General features: G+C 49.7%; 2 protein-coding genes across 4 annotated transcripts; one reads left to right on the plus strand and one right to left on the minus strand.

Moving 5' to 3' along the window:
- Positions 1-306: 306 nt before the first annotated feature.
- On the plus strand, positions 307-15,239 carry LOC119466589 (synapsin). The gene is made up of 7 exons (XM_049657429.1): positions 307-368; positions 1,242-1,717; positions 2,831-3,057; positions 3,566-3,814; positions 6,743-7,126; positions 7,477-7,676; positions 8,613-15,239. Exons 1-7 carry the CDS (start codon positions 307-309, stop codon positions 8,734-8,736), a joined length of 1,722 nt encoding a protein of 573 aa, XP_049513386.1. The 3' UTR covers positions 8,737-15,239.
- A 3,617-nt stretch (positions 15,240-18,856) lies between these two features.
- LOC119431364 (PITH domain-containing protein CG6153) lies at positions 18,857-25,375 on the minus strand. 3 transcript variants are annotated; one of them, XM_037698849.2, is made up of 6 exons: positions 24,979-25,370; positions 22,599-22,642; positions 22,451-22,528; positions 20,201-20,305; positions 19,959-20,067; positions 18,857-18,978 (listed from the first exon to the last, which is right to left on the minus strand). In XM_037698849.2, exons 1-6 carry the CDS (start codon positions 25,183-25,185, stop codon positions 18,877-18,879), a joined length of 645 nt encoding a protein of 214 aa, XP_037554777.1. In that variant the 5' UTR covers positions 25,186-25,370; the 3' UTR covers positions 18,857-18,876. The 3 variants fall into 3 exon arrangements, with proteins under 3 accessions (XP_037554777.1, XP_037554780.1, XP_049513583.1); XM_037698852.2 differs by lacking the exon at positions 19,959-20,067 and having other exon boundaries at positions 24,979-25,375; XM_049657626.1 differs by lacking the exon at positions 20,201-20,305 and having other exon boundaries at positions 24,979-25,372.
- Between the last annotated feature and the right edge of the window lie 2,003 nt (positions 25,376-27,378).

The following is a 27,378-nucleotide window of genomic DNA, read 5'->3' on the forward strand; positions in this document are numbered from 1 at the left end:
TGACCTTGGTAAATCGTCCAATGCAGATTGGAAGTCGGCCCGCCGCAAAAGTAGGAAGAGAATGAGGAAAAAAGAGGCAGGGCTCTCGACGCAAAAGGGCTTAACATCAAAAATAAACGTGACGCGGTGCCTCGGCTGCGCCATGGGAGAGGAGAGAGAGAGGTTTATTTGAGGAAAGGCAGAGAGGTCGGCTTGAGCGTTAGTTTGCTCTGGCCTGCTACTCTACACTGGGGAAGGGGGGAGGGGATAAAAAGAGCGATGAATGATGATGATAAGATTAGGAGGTGCGTATGTAGCCATGGGAGAATGCAGGGAACAAAAGGCCTGCAGGCGCTATTCGAGACTGAAGGAGAGAGTAGAGTGTCTACGTTGGCAGTGAAGCTCATCTACTGGCAGCATGGTAATGTGATGTTTCAATTTCGCCTACCTCCTCTAATAACGAACCAATTTCAAAATTTTTTGTGGTAAGGCGTTCCCTAGACGGCGTCCTGCAACTCACAGTGTACAACTAAATGCAATGGAGCCTGGTGAGGTCCCTTTAATCCCAGTTAGGTTGCAGTATAGAAGACAGCGTCTGAACAAAGCCGCGTGATGAGGGCCCTCTCACTCTGAGCCGTGAGGTCACGCACATAAGAAACAGAGCGCTGGTTACACTTGGCCTCTCCATACTTCGTTATTCTTGGAACGTAATGTTTGCAACAGGATCCCCGGCGTGACCCACAAATGACGTCACAATCGGAGCGCGTAGGCCCCGTCTCCCTTGGCCATGTGCGTATACATCTTGTACTTATCACGCACATTTTATTACTGCATGTTAGCATTCCTCAATGTCACCTCAGCTGCCTTTTCATTAGTTATACTATTGAAGTTTTTGATTGTTTGTTCACCATTTAGTCTCTCATACGTGTATCTTGCAAAAGAGCTCCCGTCAGTCGTAATTCGAGACCATTATTTTGTCTGTTTTATGGCGTTGTGTTCGTTCGTACCTCCTCTGCCGCTGCCCCGTCCGTCATCTTCCTCGTGTCCCGTCTTCAGTGCTATTTTTTTTTTTGTTCTCGTAGAAACCCTTTGTTGTCCTCTTCCCTTATCTTTCCCTATTCCTGCTCTCTTATATGGTACGTACGTCTTGCGTACGTCGGCGTACATTGTCTGGGTTCCTCATCTTGGGGACCCTGTCCTGCACTGCACATTCATCGTTGCTCCATCCACCGTGTTAACGACTCCCCCTCATGCACATGCAGTCGGGGGAGGAGGAGGAGGAGCGGGCGGCGGCCTCGTCCGCCCCAAAAGCCGAGCACCACCACCGCCACCACGGCGGCGCCAACGGGCCAGTACCCGGCGACCAACCCGTTTTCCTCGTCGTCGTCGGCCGCCGCAGCCAAGATTTCCTTCTCCAGCTTCAAGCAGGGCTTCACCAGCACCACAAACTACCTCCGGCGTCGCTTCTCGTCGGGCGACCTTTCTGGGGAGCTCGACGACCAGCCCGGGGCCGCCGGCGATGCGCCCGCCGCCGGAGCAGCGGGGGGCGCCTCCGCCACTGCGGCCAGCGCCGGCGGCGGCGGCGGAAATGCTGGCAGCGCACAGCCCGGGGACACCGACCTCTCCCTTAACCTGCGCCCGAGCTCGGCCACAAGCGCGCCCAGCTCGCCGGCGCGCAGCGGGGTCAGCTCGTTGCTGTCGCGCGGCGCCTCGCTGACCGGACGTGTGGTGGGCGGAGGTGCGTGCCACTGCTTATCATGTATATCTCGCACTGTTTACGTGGTACGGGCGCACATGACGCTTCGTCCCCGCTGCATGCAGGCTAGCGAAAATGAGTTGATCAGTCATGTACACCGGCTACACAAGAGCACTCGCTGTGAACACGGGCAACCCCACTTGCGGGAAAGCCGCAAGCGTCCGTGGATTGTGTACAAAAAAACCTCGCTGAACGATGACGTCACCGCGCGTTGCCTAGCAACGACCTCGCGGAGCGGCGTGTGCTCCGCCTCTTCGTGCCGTGCACATGTTGCCTTGACATGGGACGTTAAGGAGAGGGAAGGAGAGCATGCGCGCGTTGTGCTCGGGAGAGAGAAAGAGAAAATGAGAGCGAGAGAGAGTGAGAAAAAGAAATTATAGCAGCATCAACGAGGCAACGCGCAGAGCTGCTGCCGACGTCGTTCGCGTTTCCCTGTTTCCCCGCGTTCGCGCCGAACGCGCGCGGTGTCCGTGACAGGGTGCCTCGATGCCAGCGCCGCCGTGACGCTGGCATCGAGGCACCCTAGTCCGTGACTGCAGCCGTGACGCTGGCATCGAGGCACCCTAGTCCGTGACTGCAGCAGGCGCCTCTGGCGGCGGCTTGGCAGGTTTCGACCAGCCACGCCCCGCCCGGCAAGCGTGGAGGCGCAGCTTGGCCGTGACGACACCGGGGAGCTACAGCTTGGAGCCGCCGCGACGACGGCAGAACTCGTTGATTCTGTGACGAGCACATGTAGTCTTTACATGGAGGACCAAAGAAGATCCGGACACCCGAAGAAGAAGCCGCTCATCTTGAAGCGCGTCGCGCGTCCAAAGCGAGAATCTGCGCGTCGGCGGCGAGCCGATTCGGAATACGGTGCCTCGCAGCACTTAGCACTTCCTAGCAAAAGCCTAGCTAGTAAAACCTGGAAGAAGCTAGGTCGATCACCAGCTCCGCTGTTTACTCCAGCCTTGCACAACTAGTGCTAGCTGCCCACGTTTTTTTTTTTTTTAACTCAATTTTCGACATTTCTCGTATATCCCCGATGCGTTTCATTCAGCGTATATGTATCTCACAAGAGCAGCAGTGGTTCTTCTCGTCGTATATTATACGCAGGTGGATCGGGCGGAAGCACGGTCGTCGGACCCGGCAAGGAGCGGCAGCTCACGTTGCTCGTGGTGGACGACGCGCACACCGACTGGGCTAAGCACTTCCGCGGCCGCAAGGTGCACGGCGAGTGGGACGTGCGCGTCGAGCAGGCCGAATTCAAAGACCTCAGCATATGGGCCAGCTCGGAGGCGGGCGCCACCGTCAGCATGGCGGCCATGAGGCAGGGAACCAAGGTGAACACCTATATAGTCCTGTGGCGTGTCGTGTATCGGATTATAAGAGCTCCAAGGTTTATGTGAAGAGGGTAAGGGACACTGTTTCTGACCACCCACAGCTTCCGACTGCCAAAGTTGCTCCAGGAGCCCCGCCACTTGCTTGATAGTGAACGTGTTCGCGCAAGCTGTGGCCTGGAAACTTTTGACCACCCCTGTTCACGAGAAGGAAGTGCAGGTTGGCAGTGAGTGTACGCGCTGAGCAGACATAACCTAAACACCTTCCTGAAGCACAGAAGCTCTCGAAGATGGAGATGAACAAGAGACAAACAGTAACCCCTTCAAAAAAAAAAACTGGCCCGTCATATATTTGCACAAAACTGTCATCATAATTCCCGAGAAAGGTGAGCCCTTCTGAGGGAAAAGCCTGGATTCATCCGTGGCCACTCGTGTAGAACATGTGTAATATTAGCGCTGCAGCTTATACATCCCAAGCGTTCTGTAAACTGACGCGTATGCGGCGGTGCAGGTGGTTCGCTCGTTCCGGCCCGACATGGTGCTTGTGCGGCAGCACGTGCGCGACGGCAGCCGCGACAACCGGCCCTTCCTGCTGGGCCTGCGGCTCGGGGGCGTGCCGGCAGTCAACTCGCTGCACAGCCTGTACAACTTCCAGGACAAGCCGTGGGTGTTCGCCCAGCTGCAGAGCGCCCAGCGGCGTCTAGGCCGGGAGCAGTTTCCCCTCATGGAGCAGAGCTTCTTCCCGAACCACGCCGACATGGTGCGCTTGCTGCGCGTGTATATATACCCCCTTCGTGGTGAACCACACCGGTGCTGCAGCTCGTGCCTCTTTTATACGAAAGTTTCAAAGTCAGCACGCGCGCGACCAGACCTCTCGACAGGACACGTACACATTAATAGGAAGTCGGGTGCTCGCAACTCGGCAGTTGCGGCAATAATTCTCCCTTATTGAACTCCCTTTGAATGTTCTCGTACTCCGTGACGGAGTTCGTTCACCGTAATTGAAGTGAATGCATTCTATTACGGAGTACGAAAACACTTGTAAATGGAGTTAAGTGTATGAGACAAGCAGATGCTCCCGCAAATGCTCCCGCTGAGGTTATAGCAACAGTATTAGTCTCACCATCTAGAAGGGATCTACCAGCTACTTTCAACTGTGAAATAGCCGCTGAAAATTAGAGGTATATATAAACTTAGAATGGTGAAAAACTGGAGCTGAAGGTGTTTTTTAATGCGCGCACTCTGTGGGAGACGTCCGCTTCCCGTGTCACGTTTCATTCAATGCGCGCGTGAAATGCAGTTGGCAGTGTTGTTTTGTCGAGCGCTTCTTCCTCCCTCTGCGAAGTTTTGTGCAACGCCCACCAACTTAAATAATTTTGTCGAATTCCCACCAGAACAGTCCCGTAAATATGATGTGAAACAAAAAGTGAAGGTAGCTCAAAAAACTTTTAGTGACCTTTTTATCGGCAATAGTAAGCTGTAAAATTGAAATAGTGTCCAAATCGAACCATATTTTGCAAATCTGAATTTGTAGTCAGCATTATGAAGTTCTGATAGTTGCCGCCGATTAGCCATTGATAATAACTCGATCCGGATCGTTGGACTATGTAGCAGCGACCACTGTTGATCGCGATGAAGAAATCCGATCCGGATCGGTCTCGATTGCTATCAGAAGTGTACGTGTGACACCGGTATTACTATCGTCTGCTGATGGCCGGCAACTCTCAGAACTGCATAATGCCTTGGCTACTAATTCAGATTTGCAATTCTTGTTTACCAAACCATCTTGTTTATGTATGGTTGTCTCTCTTGTAAATATTGTAAATACATCTTCATATGTGACTACCGCATGCTAACAATATTGAACAATGTTTCAATTTTACAGCTCACTATGGCTGATAAAAAGGTTTTAAAAAGTTTTTATTGAGCGCCTTCACTTTTTGTTTTTAGTGTTTTCAGAATACTGCGCTGGAAGGCGCAGACATCAGCCTGCGATCGCCTGATCGCGATTGACGGATCGCGATCGTCCGGATCTCGAGCCCACAAGATAGCGATCGAAAATGACGTGTAGCAACACTCGATCCGGATCAAGCTCAGCCCGGATCGGTCCCTATTGCGATCAAAGTATACGTGTGACACCGGTATTACCTGCAACAGGTAATTTTTTGAAATTCCGTAAAACTTAAAAATGACCGCCCCGTATACGAGATGCACCATTTCATATCTTTAAAAAATATCCTAGGACACCTAAACACTTATGGGTTGTGAATGCGAAAGCATTAATATTAAATTGAACGCCTCTGAGCGGTCCTTCGAGTTATGAACTCTTCGCGGGCAAGCGAGTGCGTTGAGACGTTTGGCGCGTTTTGATTTGGCCTTACCGACGCGCAGTTAGGCGAGAGCTAGCGCGGACAAGACAGGCTTCCGAGAGAGAGCGAGGGTGACGTGGCGTCGCGGCGATGCCCTCTTCCCTCACACAATACCGTGGAAGCAGGTGTTACCTTTCACCCGCTCTGCTCCGTCGAGGCCCGAGCACGGCTGGACTCGACTCCACCCTCCGCGCTCCCTTACGGCCTTTGCAATGATGGATGCTGCCGCCTGCCGCCGCAACTCTGTGGCGGCGCTGTTAGCTCACCGTTGCTAAAGTCCCTAAAAACTTTAACCGTTGCTAAAGCCCCTTGATGTTAACCGTTGCCGCCTCCACAAAGCGCGTTCACAGTTGCGCTCCGGCACCAGCAACATCTGTGCAACTCCGGCTGTCAGACGCAAGTTATCTCGAATTTTAAAGCCTAATCTTTATTTTCACTGCCAGTATAGTCAAAACCATAGCCTCATACGATATGGATGAAACTGCTTACAGCCTCTGCTTGAAGCCGCAAGCCGGTAGCAGACGACGCTCGAAAGATTAAGGGGAAGGTTAGGCCAACACCCACAAATATTGGATACACATGTCGTTACTTAGGGAAAATGATTATCTCAGTACATGCACTTCAATTAACGCTCTTTAGCGCGACAATTGTGTCATACGTTCTATATCGTATTGCCTCCTTCTGTATTTATACGAATTGATTCGCCTGCGTGCTAATAGGCTCAGCTTAGTGGAGACCCACTAGTGCGGACGCACATCTGATTATAGACGTAAGTTCGAGCAGCTTTGTTGCAGGCATCTTGTGACCCGTGTGATTAACCCATGGCTTAACCCGCTTAAACAAACACGGCGGACCAGGGTACGCTCGCGTGCGTGCTCCAGTCCGACCATGGACCAAGTGCGCTAAGCGTTTTGATGCAGTGGCCGACCGTGTTGACATCGGCATAATGGTCCCTGTAATTTTATTCGTGTCTTTTCTTTTTCGGGGTAAAAAGTCAATCGCGCGGAACCAGAAAGTTTCTAGCATGTAGTGGCTAGGCACGGCGTCAAACGGTGTCGCCTTCGTACGCAACTCCTTGTATTATATGGTAACGACGTCACCATCAGGGCGCGAGAACGCGTCGCCTTAGGAGTGGGCACAAAGCGCACATGCCGCCGTTGGTCGTGGGTCTTTCAAGCAGGGTATTGTTGCGACGCCCAAGTAGCTCTCGTATAGGACGTGTCTGTGCGCAATTAGGATCCAGTCATGTTAAGATCCTCTCGCGATGTCGCTTGTAGAGGCGCCAGCCGCCACATGCATCGCGTCCTCCTCCGCTGCAGCTGGCCGCGTCCAAGTTCCCCTGCGTGGTGAAAGTGGGCCATGCGCACGGCGGACTGGGCAAAGTGCGCGTCCAGAGCCAGCAGGAGCTGCAGGACGTGGCCGGCCTGGTGGCGCTCGCGGGCGACTACTGCGTCGTCGAACCGTTCGTCGAGGCCAAGTGCGACCTGCACATCCAGAAGATCGGCTCCGCCTACAAGTGCTTCGTGCGCAAGAGCATCAGCGGACACTGGAAGGCCAACGTGGGATCGGCCATGCTCGAGCAGGTTCCCCTCGCCGACCGGCACCGACTCTGGGTGGACACGGTGGCCGAGCTGTTCGGCGGCCTCGACATCTGCGCCGTCGAGGCCATACAGGCCAAGGACGGCAGGGAGTTCATCACCGAGGCACGTATACCTTCTCTCGCGCTGGTGACCTTATAGCCTAGCGCAAACACCTTTGTTGTGCCATCGTCATCGTACACATGCATGGGTATTCGTTCCGAAGTCAGAATCTGACTACAGCGAAAGACGCCATTGCGGGTTGCCGCAGTGGGCCACAAGGATTCTGTAACGTAAGCTCGGTACGCGAGCTTCGGGTGTACGTTAGAGAACCACTTATCGTCCACTTATCGAACATAAGTACACTTATCGAAACGAATTCTACAGCCTGCCCGAGTCACCTCAGCCGTGTTCGTCATCTTTTGTCCAGTGATGTCATGGTTGGTCCATGTTTCCTCCGCGTCGCGCGTCCGCAGGCAAACGACTCGGCCATGCAGCTACTGGGCGAGAGCCAGGAGGAAGACCGGCGCTTCATCGCTGACTTGGTGCTCCAGCGGATGCAGCAGTACTGCCGGCCGCCCCAGCAGATGGGCGCTGCGTCAGTACCCACCGCCGCAGCTGCAGCACCCACCGCGGCCGGCGTGCCACCTGCAGCCGTCGCCGCCACCGCCACACAGTGAGTGCACGCTCCTTATCCGACCATGCGCGACGACTGTGCCGGTTCTTTCTGGTTCTGTACAGTGCCGCATTACTTAGGATTACATACGAGGTCCCCACACATGGAGAGATAACTGTACATACCGACAGCTCACTACGTCGCTTTATTGCACATTCTGTTTTATTGTTCTAGTTTATTCATGATTAAGTTAGTGCTGTCGGTCATTGCCGCCGCTCGTTTGCATGATTATATTTAGTACACTACAGTGACAGGAACTTCCCACTCAGTCCCGGGCTCTATTTCTGGATTTTAACTCATTGCAGCGCGCACGCGTGTGTCATTATAATTTGGCTGCTGCAGATGTGCCAAGGTCACGTATGACAAAAAAGTGTGAGCACACTGACAGCGCGCTATTTGCCGTGCTCACAGTCGCCGTCTCCTTATTTTTGTATGCTTAAGGTTGCGTATCAGAGGGTACCTTGCAGTAGGAACATGTCACGCTTCATAACTGAGTGAAGGTCTGGTTAGAATGAGTTTAGTCAAACGCGGTTGTTACAAAGAAGCAAAGCGACGCTAGAATGTTTTTTTGCTGACTTAGTTCCTGCACGACTGCGGTGAGTCCACCTTCCAATACCTTTACAGTTATGGCGGTCTTCGAAACCGCAGTCAGTTCATACAGATCTCGGAGGTCACGGAGCGCATCGCTGAGTCGCTAGCGTAAACGGCCAGCGCATAGACGCCTCTCGACACAATTGAAGCGGCGTATCACCTTTTGATGTTTCATCCAATCAGTCCTCGCTCCTCGGAAATTGTCTCTACAGTGATAAGATTCAGAACACGGTCCTTTAAGACACCCTCAGATCAGCTCCTATAGCCTGCACAGTGCGAGCGTTGCGGTAATAATAATTATAATAATGAAAAGGAAAAAAAAAGTGAAGATGCCCTCACTCGCAGGGAACCGCGGGCCGCCAACACGCGGCCACGGCGGGAGAGCCAGACGAGCGAGAAGGGCGAGGACCCGGACGACACCATGAGGAACCTGCGCAAGACGTTCGCCGGTGTGTTCGGAGACATGTAGGCGGATCCAAAGGACACAGCGCGTCCCCGTCGCCGCACATCTCCAGCAAGCAAGCAGGCACAGGGGGCGCAACCCGCTTAGCCGTAGCACATCGTGTACTAGAAAATACTGCAGGGCAACCTCGATGATGACGCCGAGTCCCCACGGGCCGACGGCAAGTAAGAAGAGACGCGCTATAGCCCGTCACGCCCCGAGGTCCTCCCGAGGGGCATACAGCCCCGACTCGCCTCACTGGGAAACATCGCACCTGTCTCGGGCCAAAAGCACTCCCGCGCTCTCTCGCCGTTGAGCCTATGGCGGGGCAAATCACGAACCTTTTGTGTCTTACGGTAGCCTTTCTTCAACACAGCCTTCCGAGTCTCGAAAAAAAGAAAAACGAACAGGATATCGTCGCTAACGTGCCACAGACTACGCACTTACCGAATGCGACCGAACACGAGCAGACGTATAATAAAAGAGGGCGGGCGCATGCCGCGGAATCCTTGGTTACCGTAGGTTTCGCACACCACCAAGGTGAAAGCGCCAGTGGCGCAGCCAGAAATGTTTCCAGGGGGGAGGCACCTACATCACCGGGGACGGAGAGTGTAAAGAGAAGGGGGGGCACGTGTCCGGTATGCCATCCCCCTGGCTACGCCTCTGGAAAGTGCCAGTGTTATTGTCATTTGTACGAGCGCTAGCTACGCCAGCGTCATGACACAAGCTCTATAGTTGCGTTTAACCAACGGAACCGTCCTCCGCTCGGCAAGCCTTCGTTTTACTGATGTCTGGTGCTTTCTGCTGTGGACTTACGTTAGCTGCCGCACTGCGAATGATGAACCCAGCAAGCCCAAAGAGTAGGACTATTCTGAATTAGTTTTCGACAATCAGCTACAGGCACGCCTAGAAGGCCTTGGAAGAGCACATCTGGCCAGAAGGCCCTTGGCAACTGCGTAACTTAACTACACATGTTTGGTTACGTTGGTTACGCGAGTGAGCACTTGTATTTTACAAAGATCATGCCACACTGGAAGGTTACGCCTATAGAAACGCACGAGCAATCCGATTTACACCGTCGACTCCCGTTAATTAAACCCTTGTGGCACCTCCGCAAGATTCGGTCGAATTATCCGAAAGGTCGAATTAACAAACGGCGGCAAAATGAACGAGTTCAATTCCTTGATACGAAAGCCTCAAATGGCTCACTGAACTAAAAGGCCGGCGTCTGTCATCTGTAGCAGCGAAACGGCAGATAAATTCCCATTGGCTGCGACGCCACGTCACGAGCGCGCCTCGACGGAGCAGAGCAGGCGAAAGGGCACACCTGTTGCAGAATTAGCGCGCCAGGTGTTGCGTGAGGGTAGAGCGCATCGCCACTGACGGCACGTCTACCCTCGCTCTTGGAAACCTGTGTTATCCGCGCCCGCGCAAGCTCTCGCCTGCGTTCTAATTGCGCCTCGGTAAGGCGAAATCAGAACGCGCTCGCTTGTCCGCGAGGGGTTCAGAATTCGAAGGACCCTCAACACAGTCGTCGGAGCTGACAAAATCTCCCAAACAGACATCACCCAGGGCATAGCGCAAGTCGTCATCACTGTAGGACAGGTTATTGCCGTCACCGTCGTCGCCTAGAGAAGCTGTAACGTCGTCTGCTGAATTCCTTGATGTCAAGCTTTTATTAACTGCGGCGCGCAAGTGAGGGCGCCGATGGCGGTTTGTCTGGTCGAATTAGCGGAAGCGGCATCCTTCTGCGTTCGAATTAAGCAACTTTTCCTTCCGTAGCAATGTATGGCTTCCCACCACGGCTTTCCAATGTATTCGAATAGAGCGACAATATTAATTAACCGAGGTCGAATTAACAGAAGTCGACTGTACAAGGACTGATTGGCCTATGCCTATGGCCGGATACACTGCATCTTCTTTGACGTCGTTAGGGATGCTCTTGCATTTTACGTGACGTAACCGCCCAGTACAGCTGTTATTCGCAAAATAGCCACCAGATATGCTCTTTCATGCAAACGGCTTTATGTAGGTGCCCTCGCGTGTTTAAGTCATATCTTATGTGAACGGCTCCTTCGTGCTTAGAAGCTCCTGTACGTTTTTGCACTGACCCTTCACGAGGGGAGGGGTCAAAGCTCATCAAAGGGAAAGCGTTGAGAGCTAGTGCTGCATATCTGCCTTAGTTGGCAATTGAGGGATAATGTCGATCACTAACCACGCCGATTAAGCGCCTGGGTCACAGACGTTGGAAGAGCTACGGTGTGTAGATACGAAGCATGCGTCCTTCAGAGTCGGGAAGGCAACGACCGCGATACCACGTTCACCCAGCGAAGCGACGCAGGCGTACGTTTAAGTCTATGCACGAAACATTCACAACGTTACTGTTCCGAGAAGAACGAGACGCATAAAAGTTGAAACTCCGGGAGCAGTGGCGTAGCCAGAATTTTTTTTTTTTTTTTTTTTGAAATCTCTTTTTCGGAGTGGGGCGGGGGCAGGCAGCATGAGTCCGGGAGCACACATGAACGTAAGATCGGCGACCAGTTTCGGAAAGCAACATTTCTTAGTTCCGTCAAGGTGCGCGACAGCACAAATACAGGCAGGCTGCCGAATTGCTGAATGCAGAAAATCAAATTCTGGTGTCAAGGTGTGAGCTGGAGTACGCCAATTTCAGTCCAGAGCCGTCTCGTATGGTCAAAAAGAACTTGCTGCTGCCCAAGTGGGGGTACATTTAAAGGAACAATAGCGCCATCCGAGACAACCGCACAGAAAAGAACCACGCGGTGAGCGCCACCTTCAATGTGGTAACGTTTCGACCATTGAACAACGCTTTTGATTTGATATGGTGGCCCCTTTCATTCGTACCAGAACAAGCGTCAGATGACGTTTACAGATATGCAACTTCGGCCTTGCTTTCCTATTCGTTACAATATTAAAGAGCGCGATAAAAAAAAATCTAGCGGTGCACTATTATGTGGCGAAGATTCCGCACACGTTCTGTAACGGCGAGTCGAGAGCCCTGCTGGCACCTGACGTCCTCAGACGAGCCAAACCGCGAAGACCTACACCTACAATGTCACGCGTAGTTCTCGTGGGGGGCTCGCGCATATCACCGAGGTTCCCCTGCACCGCCCTCCTGTGGCGAGCAAACGTGATGCTGATGCAGTTCGTTATTAACGTCGTTGTTATTAAAAGACGCGGCTGACCGACAATGTAGGCGCATCGTTGCCAACGCCGAAGTGGCATAGGCGGTCGCTCTCTTCGTTCATGACGAACAGCGCGAACGGAACACGCGAACTAAAGAGGAGAAAAGACGGGGCGGGGCGCCTTTTCATTCGTCTGTTCCATTCGTGCTATCAGCCATGAATGCCTACTACCTGGCCATACGTTCTCATCTTTACGATAGCCATGTTCGCGATACTTTCAAGCTGTACCTGCTCCGGCTTTGTTATAGGCCCGATGACTTGCGACGCTTTTACTTTTTGTTACTATGGTCATCGTTACGCTTGTTCGGTTTAGGCCCTACGAAACACTGGGTGCTAGCAGCTCACTTTGTGGGAGTGATAATTGACCGCCTCGTATTTTCGAAAGTTCACGTACTGTCCGATGAAGTGCATTCACCATACTTCAGCACAGAGTGAAGGTACTACGTATTGAAGTAGTGGGGATCTCTCGAGTAAGATATGGGAGAGTTGCCAGAACTAATTTTTACTGCAGAACAAGCATCCGTGCCATCCTTCGCAGTCAAGAGAGCCAAGCGATTCGCGGAAATGAGGAAAATTATGTGTGAATTTGCATTTCTGCAAGACTGAAGACAATACTTCTTTGGCGCACACAGCTGTAAGTTACATTCAATACAGGTGAGGAAGGAGTTGCTCTGACACGGTTAGCTGCGAACAGCACAAACTGTCGAACGAGAGCCATATAAAAGCATCTCTCATTAACTAGTGGCATCTCCCTATTTACAGAGTTATGCAAACAGGAAGATGGCATTCTCATCGTTATTATTGATTGCGAACATAAAAGCGATGGCAAAGAGAATATATACACATCGGAGACAGCTTACAGGCAAGGGGAACCAATGCATGAGGGGCACAACTCCCGCCCGCGTTTGAGGGTTAAAGAAAGGGAAGGCACAATCCATGTTGTTCTTTACTTGGGAGCATCAACTCTCGGGCACTGTCGGAGGGATGCTTGATCTTCCCTTGAGGAGTCTATTCGATTAAACGCAGTTGCCTTGCTAACGTCTTTGTTTCGTTATTTTCCATTTCCTTTGATGTTTACCCCCACCCTTCCTTTAATTTCAACATCACCGCACCTTATGACATCTTCCAGTAATGTCTAATTCTTAGCTAAGCCTACCATATTTCCCGCCATTGTCCAGAAAGGAATAAAATCAACAAATATGCGTAAAATAACGAGATAGGCGCACGCTAGCACGCAAACGAGAACTACACGCACAAAAAATGTAACGCTAATTACGAACAAATCGTATGCCAGCAAAAAACACGCCGTACGAGATTCTCGGTGGAGTTTACTTGCGTAAACGCACATGGCAGGTATGCCTAAACAAGGCCAGATAAGAGCAGCCGTCTATGGCACAGTGCCTCGGCCACGATGCACCTCCTGTCAAGGCGCGGGCACACCGACAGTGGCCCGCGCATCGGCGCCAGCAGCGGTGCTTGCTTCGGACAGCACAGCTCCGAGTGCGAGTCCAGCCCAGGTGCTGCCTGCGAAGCCGCGCGAGAGCAAGGATGGCCACAGCACGCTGACCAGACGGCGGGGAACCGCGCCTGCACCACGTTCAGTATTTCCAAGCGGAATCGAGCGGCCTCTCTCGAATTGCGCATTTGCCAAAAGATGTGGCCCACAGCCAACATTTCGGCAGGTAGTCTTGAGCCCCTTGCAATTTGTCTTCGATGAAGACGACTTGTGGAACTGTTGGCTGTGGCACCGTTTTCGTTCTTCCAACACGCATTCCATCTTCCGCGTTTTATTTCTTGTAGCCAGAAGAATGAGCACATTACGGCAAAGGTTCGAGGTTAGATGCCCAAAGGATGCACACCCTTTCAGAGGGACTCTGTATAGTTGACGGTGATTAGTTTCGACATTCCAGAGTTCATTAACGCGCCGTAACATCGGTATACACGAATATTTTCGCATTCTGTCCTCGTTGCAATACAGATGGCGGGAATCGAGCCCGGGACCTTGTGCTCAGGTGCAAGGGCGCTTATGACCGCGGCGAGTACCGGCTCGTGTACGCTTAGTTTCACCAATATGTCCCGTTCACACTGCGCATCTCTCATAATGCGAGGACCGATAGAAAAATGCCACGAACGGCGAGAGACAGCGCCTCGACGCACGTGTGGGCGCGTGCCCTGTGGCCATCCCCCCTCGTTGCGTGCCGAGCACTAAGCTCAGGCTGAATATTCTGTGCGTCAGTATGTGGAGTCCGGGACTCCGTTCTCAATGGGTGTGATATATAAGTGCTAATAAATGGTGGACGGTCGTTACACACACGCGGGTACCACTGCGTCCCGGTGGCCTCGTCCTGTGGGCGACAAGCAAGTTCAGATGTTTACCTGTAGAAATAAATGTGCCATACCCGCTCGCTTACCCTCCTCCCTGTGAAGCCCTTCACAACCGATGTCGCCGTAGAGCTTCGTGCAAGCTTACCAGAGGGAAGCGTGACGCTGCACCATTTTAACCACTGCGGAGCAATGCTGGGAAGATACGGGCTTCGGATTAGTATCGGCTGGCTCGCGCTGTGCTACGGGTGCCAGTCCTAATTTCTTTTCACTTCACTTATCCGTTAGTTTTTGTTTTTCTTCATAGTCAGAAAGAGTCAAGCCGCTGTCATAAAATTAGGATTTCGTGCGCCCGTTCACGCAACACTGTCACAGAGATTTGAAATCACGGTCACTGGTACTGACCATTACTCTGCGAGGAGAATTTTACAAGAAAGAAATGTCAGCATAGGTACTTCGCGGCGCATCACAGCACGCGTGCAAGCTTTCAGTGAATAATTTTTTTTTGCGGGAAAGGTACATTACACAAGTGAGTGAGTACGAACTTTATTGAGGTCCTGAGGAGAATACACAACAATTTCACGATGTGCTGCTGCGGCTTCGTTGCCTGAAAGCGGAATCTATGCCACCGTGGTCGCATCGCGCGCCAAGCCATCAGCCGAACCACACTTCCCATCATTCCGCTCTCTACCCGCATAGAAACTATCGCGTCACATTTCCCTCTAGGTCAAGCTTTAAGAAACTCTATGGCCGCTTTCCTTCGAAACAACGACGATCGTCTCGGTGATCCACTGCCAGGCTTGCCAGCCCAAGAGTCATTCGAGCCGGTTGTGTTGCTGTACTGGCTTTTGCAAATCCAAAAAGAACCAGCACCCTGCAGAACTGTGTGCGTTGACGAATGGTGGAGTACGACAAAGAAGGCAATAAAGAATGTGGGCACCCGGATTGCGTCTTTATGCGCCCTGGCGAAAGCTCTTCTGGAGTAAGGCGAACGGTTGGCCATGCTAGGGGTTATGCCCCTGGCGAAAGCTCTTCTGGAGTAAGGCGAACGGTTGGCCATGCTAGTGGCTTTTTATGAGCGAGAAAAGGCAAGAGAACGGTGACGACGTCGCCTCGAAAGTTACCGGACCGGCTTGCCGTGACCACACGCATTCTTGACGGCCTCTCCTCGGGCCCGGCTAACTTTTTTGTGTACGTACATTGCATTATAAAATAGCCAAAGAGTGAATTTGGCAAGCTTCATAAGTTTTCGCTGACCCACAACGGCCCAAATACGAAATGCTACTGTGAAATCTGTGACGTCACACTGACGTAGCGGCAGTTGAGTTTCGGCGCGAAATTTTAAAAAAATGTGACTTTTTTTCCTAATAAACTTATTACCGCTAAATAAACAATAGTATTGAAAGAATAATTTACCAGTATAAATTACTTTGGAGTTTCTCTTTCTTTACTTTAATGTTCCTCTAATGTGCAAGCAGAAACACCTTTAAAGCTGCCTCCTCCACAACGGTAGTCCCCATGAGGAGAAGCCCACTTCTGCATTATTCCTTTTTGTTTGACGCACAACAGCCAGACCAAAAGTAATGTGTGCATCGTCTAGAACGCTAGCATGACAACGGTAAGGCCCGTATTAAACGCATAAGCAATAAACAAATGCATATGCATCAGGTCCGAGCATTGGCCCTATCGCTTCTGAGGTTGGCAAGGCGATAATACCACGGTTAGGTCATCAGGCTCGTGCCAGTATGAGAGGATCTAACGCCTCGCGACGCACAGTCCGGTGCGCGCGCAGCATGCTAAATTAAAATTGAATTCTCGTGTTTTACGTGCCAAAACCACGATATGACTATGAGGCAAGCCGTAGTGGCGGACTCCGGATTAATTTTGACCACCTGGGGTTCTTTAACGTGCACCCAATACACGGCACTTTGGCGTTTTTTGCATTTCGCCCCCATCGAAATGCGGCTGCCACAGCTGGGATTTGATCCCGCGCCCTTAGGCTTAGCAGCGCAGCGCAACGCCAAAGCGGCTACGCCACCACGACGGGTACGCGCAGCATGCAGAATGCTAATGATGGCTGCAGCGTGAAGTAGCAGGGTAGCAGTTCAGCACATCGGAAGTACTGACGACATTTCATATGTGGAGCAACGATATGTATGGAAGATAACAGACAACTCTGAAGGTTGTCAGCTGTTATTTAAGAAGGCAAATCTCCGGCATCTCAAAAGCAATCTAAAGGTTACCAAAAATGATTCAAACACACCAGGTTGTCGAAGGCATCTGAAGATAACACTGTGGTAGCGGTCACCGAGTTCTGAGAGGTTGCAATGTTCATTGAGCAGTAATATTTGGTCTACGTGATCGTGGCTTAGGGATTCACTGTCACCGTTCACTCATGATCCTGGCCGGCACGAATGTTATCACGCTTCATGTACATGCCAGCGCTGCCTGCCAGCATACGAATTTCTTCAGTTGTGATGACCAAGATGGAAAACACGTGCAACAGTTTCTTTCAGACCATAATTTGGCTACCTGTAAGTAGGTGTTGGCCAACCAGAAAGTATAAGATGTGTGAAGCCAGCATCATTATAAGGTACAGCTGCGATTGACGCAAGAACAGCTCGGATACTTTGCCAAATCACTAAGCTCGGCAGTTGCATGTCAACTGCATGCCTGGCTGCTGCTATAAGGCTACTAATTCGCCTTCACCCAGTACAAGCTCTGCCACAGCCTCCGCCATGGAGCACATCGAAGCAGTGCATATCCTGACATTGCGGACAAGGTGGACATTGCAAAGTCGCTCGTCAGGTTCATTGTTTCCCGATGTTGTGGAGCTGTTTAGGTCGAGGAGGGACTATTGTAAGCACTGCACCGTTCCCTGCATGGACGGAAACTTGGCCAGAAGTTTGGCACACACCTAGAGAAATGCTTTTAGGGAGTCATCCCAATTAAGGGTATTCAGTGCCAGCAAGACCTCTTCCCGATATGGATGTGGCTCATCCCAATGTTACAAATCTAATGAAGTGTAGTAGGGAGCGGCATGCTGCTGGTTAGGCATGGTATCACATTGAAAGTTCCTCTGAAGCCACCAACTGTATCACAGAGGGACAGGCAGTGCAGGTATTCCATGCCACTAGGTGCCCAAAAATTGGAAAGCTCCACAGTAACATTGTGGCGCACACATATATGAACAAGGAGGTAGGACACTTAGCCAGTGTTGAGGATTGCTGGTTCAGGGTCACGGCTTTCCCACAGCATGCCACAAAATTTCGAAAGGCAGGCGTTTTTGTGTAGCTACATTGTTGCAATGTATCCGCCGTGGCAGGGACAATCTGTAACATTGTACTCAGCAGCAGAACACCGTAGGTGCTGAGGTAGTCTGGTGGGTAGAACAAAACGTTCGACTGTACTGTTTTGCGACATATTAACAGCACCCTGCAACACTTTTCAATATATATATGCACACAAATGCTAAGTAGTCTCATCAACATTTAAGGCTAATACATTTAAGGCTAATACATTTAAGGCTAACATTTAAGGCTAATGCTCTCTGCTTCGACTTCCTGGTATTCCACACACTTTCTAAAGTCACAACTAAACGGTGACACCGGCAGAAGCACAGACAGCTAAATCTCATGACTGATGTAGCAAAGGCGCCATTTGGTGGATAACTATACCAATCCAACGAAACTAAGGTTTTCTGCATCGTGCTACACGGCTTTGAGACTATGCCAATACAAAAGCTCTGCCTGACGTGCTGGCAATCCGTGTGGGCATGGTGGCACTGCTTTGAGAGAATTTCAAGTGATGTGAGGACCGTGAGGGTGTGGCAGCAGCAGAACCATTTGAGTGCCCGTAACTCTGTCCACACCAATCAAAAACCTTTCATTAGAAAGGTAACTGAGAAATCGTTTTACTAGACATGCACTGCACTGGACTTGATGAGGTTTGTTGCATTTAAAAGAAAAAGTGCAAATACAGTGACTGCAGGAAGCAAATTTTCTATTTAGGCTATCATTTCTTTTTAAAATAGTTGAAAAGTGAAAAAAAAAAAGATGTACCATGTTTTAAGCTTTGTAACTCAGTATTAAATAACAATATCAATAGTGGGATACTGCACCTTTTCAAACACTTAAAGCGTACAAAATTGATCTGTTATACAGCGTTCTTAAATATAGCAATAATTTGTGAGTAACACCCTCGTAATATTTTAGCAACCGCACGTAAGTGGCACACTCAAATACCAATTTTGTTCATGTAGTTTACAGAACTGTGATATCTGTTTTTGGTGCAAAGTTACAGACTTGTAAACTTTGTGCTTCAATTTTCTTTAATGTTACAAATTCACGGCAATTTCTGTAAAAAGTAAAGGTCCTAAATCAAAATTCTTCTTTCTACAGTTGCTAGAATCTAACTTCCTTGCAAATGCACAGCATTTCATTCAAATCGGTGGAGCAGTTACCCAACGAAAGCATTTCTGCATTTTGCATGTACTATTTTAATACAGAAATCAGAGTTGGCCTCGAGCTAGAGCTTCCTTTTAATACCAGACACACTCTGCACCTATCGTAAGAGATGTTGCAGAGGGCAGCGCAAGGAGATGTGAACACCTTGCAAGCAAGTTGTCACACTTTGTTTTTTATTACTGTATCATCATGTTGGCTCGCTGCTGCTGTTGCACCTTGTGGTCGGCGGGGTTAGCAGCACTCTCGTAGCTGCACAACACCACGCCTTGCCTCTGAGCCTGCACACAGATGGCATTACACCTCCAGTGAGTTCAGGTGCCACAACCGCGCCGGCAAACCTCGTAATCACATCACAGGCTAACAATCGCTGCTGTGCCATCTCAGGTAAGTTGTTGCATGTTTGAAAGTGAATTAACTGGTCCAAATACACATGGCGTTAAATGAATGCACAATACTGGTTCTCCAGTATGTGTTGGTGAATTCTCACACAGCATTGGTAATTGTGACTCTGTTATGAATTCAAAGTGTTGTCATTGCCAAACAGAGTTATGCACCCCTCACGGACGTACCACCATGAGAGATATTGTAGCCACGCGCAAGATTACAGCGGAGCCTGCCATCTATGCTTTAATTTTTTTTTTTGCCTTAGTTCCACCCTCATGTGCACTTCCTTTTTCTGTTCCTGACAGCCAGCAAATACGGCCTCTGCTGTTTCTAGAGTTTTTGGCCAACACTTTCGCTTGAATTACACAAAGCAGACGGCCCACATTTTTTTTTTCTAAGTGGTGTGTATTCTCCCGCAGAGAAGCTACAAGGAACAACAGGATATGGAATTACACACAAGGTGCAGGCACTTCCACTGGCCTTATACAGTGGAGTTCACTACAAAGTGATGCTATGTTCGACAATGCGACTGTTATAACTGTATATGGCTAAAACCTTCAAATACAATTTCCTCATTATTCCTCCACCACAGCCTAGTCACTGCAATGCTGATATGTCCAGAATGTTTACATAATATGTTTTCCCGGGCATATGTGGAACATATTTAATGGGTCCTACTCTATATCACTGTGAATCAATTGATTTCACACACCTTCAATATATGATGTGGAAATTGAAAGCTCACTGTTACGACCAGTAATACCTACAAATGGTGTCATTATAAGCAGTGAGCCCCATACTGCTTGGAACATGAAATGATAAGAAGTGCAAAGTGGGCAGGCAGTTTTGCAACAGCTGCCAGGCGCAGACCTACCTCTGTGTACTCTCCGTGCAGGCCGATATAGTAGACGCGTGTCGTGTCACTCCCGAAGTTGCTCGGGAAGTGGAGCGACAGATGGTGCACGCTGGAGAACTTTACAGCCCTGCGTGACCCCCCACCCTGATTGGCTTCTGCAAAGGCTTGCCAGCACAGTCCGGCTTACAGTCTACATTCCTCTCTGTAAGCAATGCTGGAGATGGGCAACCAACCACAAGAGAAAGGGGAAAGTGTCAAACCTGACAGGGTACTCCAAGCTGCCACTGGCATCAGGTTGCAGCTCAAACTCCTGCTCAGGTGTTGCGCGGGCATCATCAAAGGTCATTTGTGGCCGGTTCTTGAACCTGAAAGGCACTTAGCTTTGTTTTGATGGAGCACAACAACGTGCGGACAGTGCTAGCTGGCCATTCCATTGCTATTCTTTTACACCCCATCTAGAAAAACATGGTATATAGACGCACAAGCCCTTCTGTGTGCGTCCTGCCCTCTTGCAGTCTGTGTATTAGCTAATATGCTTAAACATTTAAAGGTTTTCACACAAAGAAGCTGCAAAACATATGGGAAGTTACTTGTATGAACTTTGTTCCTATGGCATGCCAACGCCTCCTAAAAAGACTATGCCTGGAAAATGAGCCATGAACCCGCTGCCCTACCCTCGGATTTTTCTCTCCCCCATCAGTAGGTAGGCGAGCGCCTCTGACGGCCATCCTTGTAAACATGCCGGCGCGCGGCAGCCGGGAGCCGAGCAGCCGAGCTGGCTTGCCGTGAGCAGACGACACCTTGTCAACCGCGCGTTGTTTCCGCTGCTATATGCAGACGACGACACTCAAGTTGTTTATGTATCGCTGTTGTGAGATAACAAATTCGTAAATGAAATAAAGTCGACTTTCTTGAAACTCATTTTTTACGGGAAACAAAGCTTCACACGAATGGCGGTAATTTCGTCTGCTTAGCAGGAGCCGTTGGCTTAGCGCGCCAGCTTTGCGCTGGTTTGCGTGATGTTTTTCGCCGTCTGTTATTGCAGAGCCAGTAGCCGTGTTTACATGAATGCGACAACCGGCGCATCGCATCGCATCACATCAACTTGCTAGCGCATCGCATCCGTGTAAACGGGCCTAATGCGCTAGGAAAGCGCGTTACATTCATGCACCAGGCAGGGGTGGATTGAGACGCGTAAGTCGACTTTCGCAGTGCATGTAAATGCGATCGCACCGCATTAGGAATTATAGGAAACGCAATTTGCTGTGGATCTGCATGGGCGCTCGCTGAGATGCGTCGTGGCGTGACGCCGGAAGCGTCTGCAAGCGCTGCTTTGCGTTCGCCGGCGGACAGCGTTCGCCGTTGCTCTCCGCGTTCGCCGTTTGCGTTCGCCGTTGCTCTCCGCCGGCGGAAAGCGCGCAGGCCGGCTGCTCCCGAGCTACGCCATTGGCTACACCGATGGCGTCACGTGACCAGCCAGTAGGTAGGCGAGCGATCTCGCACGGCGCCTGGTGACAACACGCGGCAGGGACCTCTCTATGGGAAAAAGAGCGACGTTCCAGGCATAGTCTATTTAGGAGGCGTTGGGCATGCACACAGGTAATGATTTATTACTGTGTAACGTAAGAAATCATTGTGTGTAAATACTGAAGTGCTCTGAATCATAGGCACGCTCATATTCGTGATAAGTGCAAGAGGAACAAAAAATACTATTTTAGAGATATCCTGGTGTAGTTGTGCAATACTTTGCTATTGCCATCCATGCTTCGCCTTTCGGGAAAAACTGCAAATTTCTTGAGCAGGATAAGTTAGTGAAATTAGCTATGTTTATTGATTAGTTCCTTTAGAATTCCATGTAATCATTGTTTGTCGGTAAACATCAACTACTATCACACAGATGCTGTCAAAATGTATGACGTTGCCCATCTTTCCTTCTTGCAGGCTTTCGGGCTTATAAAGCTTCCACTCGTGGTATGACTGGCCATTTGCACATTCTACAAGTCTAGTTTACCATTCCACTTAGCAATACTCTTGAATGCACATTTAAAAACAGCTGTATAACACAGCGTGCAGGCAAATACCCCATCTTCGATCATGTGTCAGCATTTTTGCAACATCGGCAAGCTTGCTTTTCTGCACAGCTCAGTCGCCTAGTGGTTAAGGTCGTCGGGCATTTTTTTTTTTGTTTTAGAAATACTGTTAACCCTCTCTTGAAGGTCATTACAGGGAGGGAGATATACATTGAAAAGTGAAAGCGGGCAAAAATCTCACGTGACATTCACAAATGTTACCAAACATAATGTGCAATGCCTCTCAAGCTGGAAGCAGGACCCAGCTGGAAGTCTTGTAAAAAATATAGCTTGCTAGCTTGTTTATGCACAAGAACGCCGTGACACACATGGACACTATATCGCATGTGTCTGTCATTGACTGCTCATTAAACCTTTCAAATCGCAACAGGTTACAATGTCGCCTACTGAGCAGTAGATGCATAGCGCTGTTTTACTCACATGCGAACCTTGGAAGGGTGCATGCCGGCATCACCTCCCACCACGAGGATGGACTTGAGCTTGACATTACCAGTGAAGCTGCAAGACATACACACACAGGAACAAGATGGCGGCAGGCCTGTCTGCCTCACTCGACAATGGTACGCACGGAATGTTGAAGAGCAGCTCCTCGTCTGCATCACTGTCCACGTACTGCAAACAGGCAAGTGTGAAAACAGGGTTGTGGGTCACATGATTTGCATCTTAGCCATTCGGTAGATGATAGCCTGACAAATGCAGCACAGAACACAATCAGACATGGTAGAAACAACACACAACACTCTGCTGTGGTGTGCCTTCCCTTTGCCATTCAAATTTGGCATGCCTAGGTGTTCATACCAAGCATCTTGCTACATGTACAGTGTAGCTTCTGCAGCTGTCAAACACATCAGCACAATGGGACACTGGCTGCTGCAAGACATGATCTACACTGAAGGCTTGTTCTGATGGAATAGTGCACATAACAAAGTGATCACTAATTTATTTTTGAAAGCTATACACCTATAAGACATGTGAAAAGATAAGACGTTACCATTTATTACACATTGCACACAACGAAGAAAAAAGAAAACTGACAAGTTGTTGGAGAGGTATTTAAAATGTTCTCTCCAACAGAAATTTTCGATCAAGGCGCATTTCTTTGTGGACATACTTAAACGTGGACGTGCTGAGCTGTGTTTAAGTATGTCCACTACTTAAATGTGGACATACTTAAACACAGCTCAGCAAATTTCTGGCCTACAAGTTACATTGTGAGTCTAGGAGTCTGTTATAGATTTAGTGCAGCAGAAACTAGAGAGGTTTTTTAGTGTGGGCTTCATGCTCTTCAATGGTTTTTGTTGCAGAAAGGTCAGGCAGCTACTAATGCCATATGCAGCATTAAATAAAATAGACTTGGTATGTAAGGGAGACAAGAAAGCAAGTCTGTGAAGGAACGTAAATAGCTCTAAATCCAAGTGTTGAATTTCCAGTAAAATAGTGTGCTTTTCAGTACATACAGTAACAAAACATACAAAAAATCTTGCATGTGTACCATCACACAGGTGTAACACACAGCAAATGTCAACACATTTGTTTACTGTCTAAAAATGGCAACCCTCTCATTTACAGCTTGAGGTAGGGTCTTCAATAAATCTTAAGAACAGCAAACTGCCTTATATATATATATATATATATTGTAAGCAGTGGACATGACTGGTCCTTGTGCAGTTCATGTGATATTTGCACTTCCCACCTACTCAGAAAATAACACATTCATTTTACAGTTTCCACAGTTCTGAAACTTTCTAGAATGGAAACCAGAATTCCCTTTTTTTTTACCTGCTAGAACTTATGTGATGAACCTTTTTACTTCAGATCCAATATTAATTGTATCTGTGGCCTGGTATGCTTTTAAGCTAAAAAAAAATGTTGCCATGTGGGGTTTGCTGTCACATCAATATTTTACCCTCCATTTGCAAGACTCAAGTGCATTCTGCTGTCTACAATCAATGTTGCCGTGTGGGTTTTGATGTTGCATCAAAATTTTACCCCCCATTAGCGAAGATTCAAGCGCATTTCCACTGTCTGCAATCTAGTGCTTCTGCGTCCCAAGTCCAGGACAAAGGAAGTGCCGGGAATGTTCCCAGATATACACGCCGTTACCTTCACAAAAATAAAGTAAAAGTTGCATTTGGCACCGGATGTAGTCGCACATTTCTAAAGTGCGCAAATGACATCTAAGTTTCTCGTATGATTACAATTAGGTTGCGGTGGACGCAGGGCGTGTTTTAAGCTAACTCTTCCTGGTAACGCTTTCTGTCCTTTGGAGACGATGAACTTAATTAAATATCGCCAGTTAACAGAAACGCAACAAAGTAGCGTCTAATAGATACCGACTGTGCTCAACGCTTGCATGAAAAGTCGCAGGAAGAGGCACGGGCTCGGATTTCTCATCAGTTGCTTGGATAAGAAAACGGAGGCCGTTCCAACAGATCAACGCCCACGACGTGATAGAGCAACTTTCCACTAGCACGAGTCAGCAGAGTTGCGTCGCAGTGTCCGCGCACTGCGCGGTACAGGCATAATGTGGAAAATAATACAACGTCTGTCGACAGCATAGTGATTTTGTTCGTAGTGACAAAAGGGCCAAGAAACTCCCACAGACTTCAACGCACGTCAGTATACGTCCCAGTGTACTACTATACGTATCGTCATAAAATGCCACCGAATGCTACCACTGGTTCCCAATGTTTTATAAACTTCGATTCTCTCGCGATTCTATGCTACTGTTCCAATTGCTTGTCCTGAAGGAGTTTCGGGAACGCTATGCAGCAGTCAGTGGTTGAGGCTCCCGGGAGGGGCTAGATCTCTGCCAGTATTCTGTGACATCAACCGAGGTTCAAAGTAAAATGGACCTTGTAAGACTGCGACAAAAACGTGCAACAACGACCCATCACTGACATAATACGACGTCAGTTTACCGAGGGCATGACCTGGCGGTTACTCGCCTTCTCGCGATCCAGTCTCTCCTCCCAGGGCTTGAAGACCAACTTGCCGGACCCTTCCTTTATTTCGTTAAGGCACTGCACGTTGTCAAGGTCTATTTTGGAGTACAGCGAGTACTGCAAACCCGTCTCGGGCCCCTGCGAGGAGGCTCCCCCGTGGCCTCCGCATGGATCGCCGCCGTCACCATGATGATGGTGGTGGTGCGCCATTGAGGCTGTTGCTACTCCTACTTGTGCAAACGACACTAGCACACTCAACGCGACTGCGACGCGTTTCTTCCCTACAAGCAACGTCGAATACACAAACGTGCGAACGTCGCTTAGGTTGTACACTCGTACTCAACCATAGAATAAAGAACGAACTCAACCGCGATCAGCTGTCGGCTTGTGATCGGACTCGCTTTGGCTCGTTCGTTGCTTGTCACCACGCTACCATAAAATAAAGAACCAACTTTACGCTACCGTGACCCTAACTACCCACGAGTCCAGCGGACGCCGCGATAGTACACTCTGATTCTGTGCAAGCTTCGTTAAGGATGAGTCAGTGCCTCCTTTACTAGTAAAGGAGGCATTAGATGAGTTCACAACATTCCCTGTACTCGTCAGAGAAATAGTGCAGCTTTCGTGCAGGAGGTTCCGTGCCGGTTCTGCACTAGCAATAACTGGCACTGAACTGCCGGGAACTTTAAAAGTGGTCCATCAAGTTTCATATACTAATTATTAGGCGTGCTCGAATATTCGAACTTTCGATTTTTTATTTTTTATTATTATTATTTCTCTTTTTTTTTTTGCTATTCGATTCGAACCAAATTTTTACCGGAAAATAAATACCGAAAGTCAGCTTCGCCTCAATACAGTAGCGTTAAGCGGTGAAGCATACCGTGAGTGGGATGGGGCAACTGTCACGGAACACGGTACGAGCACTATCACAGTACAAGCACCGATACGCCGAATAAGTGTACTGGCAGGTCTTCATAGCTATTTCGGACGTGCTTGTGGTGATTTGTGCCCTTGGGGGCAGTAAAAGGCATTAATTCATTTTTTCGGACTGCCCAATTTTTCGGCCGTTTTCGCGGTCCCCAGCGAAAAATCTGACTGCTGACTGTATAACGGTTTCATTCGCTCAAAATCAAATTGCAGAGCTTCTAAATGACACGCGCAAACCAATTCTCCTTGCGGAATAATTTTGACACCCTTCTAAGCCAGCAACAGCATTCACAAGCAGAAGCAGGAATGTACGTACTTACACGATGTGACTCTGCACCGAAAGGACTCGTGTCGCTGGTGGCAGGAGCAAGGCGCAAGAGCTTACTCTTTGCTGGCTCATCCACAGAACACCCATTGCAAGGCGGCCATACCATTCCACAAGCGTGTCTAGCGAGAGCCTGTTCTCGGTGTCCGGTGCAGTTGTTACTAGCAGGAGAGCATGTCTACTCCCGGGACATGTTATTGAGCAGCTCGCTTTCCTCCATGACAGCATTCGGTCATTCAACAATTGTAGCCATCCATTCTGTATTGGAGTGTTCCTTTTTCTAGGAACAACTATGTGGGAGTACACTAGTTGTGCATTAAATTGCTCTTTTGACCATGTACGAGTATTGCAGTACATTTTCTCGGTAATCTATTTTGGAACTATTCGAAAAATATTCGATTCGCACTCAAATTTTAATATTCGAATTCGCTGCGCACCAAAAATTTTGCTATTTGCACAGCACTTTAACTAATAATTAATGTGACACTCTTGCCGTGGTCATTGTTTCCTACCGCGCCTTTCAGAACGAGGAATAACAATCAAAAGAAAACTGTAAATGTAGGAACATCTCGGGCTTTGGCGCCATGGCTCGCTCGCGGTTGCTGTCATAGCGCGTCCGGTGCTGCGTGAGGGGAGAGGGTATCACCGCGACGCCACGTCACCCTCGTTCTCGGAAGCTGGCGCGCAGTCCGCATCTCTCTCTCTCTCACACTCTTAACCCCACTGGGCTTGTACTGCGCGCGCCTGCCGGTCTCGGTGGCCGTTGCTGCTTCCTCGGTCTCTCGTCGCGCAGGACGTCGGCGACATGCGGCGTTTGTAAGTGGGACGGCCTCGCGGCCTCCCATCCCACCCCGGGCCTAACAGGCCCGGAACAACACCCCCTGCAGTCTCTGCAGCACACCAAGGCCTTCCATCCCGGCCTGATACGTGCCGCCACAGCCTGCCGGTTTTGCTTCGCCCAGCCATGGCGACTCCACCCTATCCTCCTTTCTCCCCCACTTACCCCTTCCCGTTGGCGCTGAGCCGTGCTCCCTCAAGGGCTGCAGAAGATAGCGTCAACATTTCCCTTTCCACATGAACCACTTACTTACTACTTGCACCGCACGCTGCTGCTGCTTGCTCGAGATCGGGCAGCACGTACCGCTATGGTA

Source organism: Dermacentor silvarum, chromosome 10 (assembly GCF_013339745.2).
Source record: "Dermacentor silvarum isolate Dsil-2018 chromosome 10, BIME_Dsil_1.4, whole genome shotgun sequence".
NCBI classification, from domain to species: Eukaryota; Metazoa; Arthropoda; class Arachnida; order Ixodida; family Ixodidae; genus Dermacentor; species Dermacentor silvarum.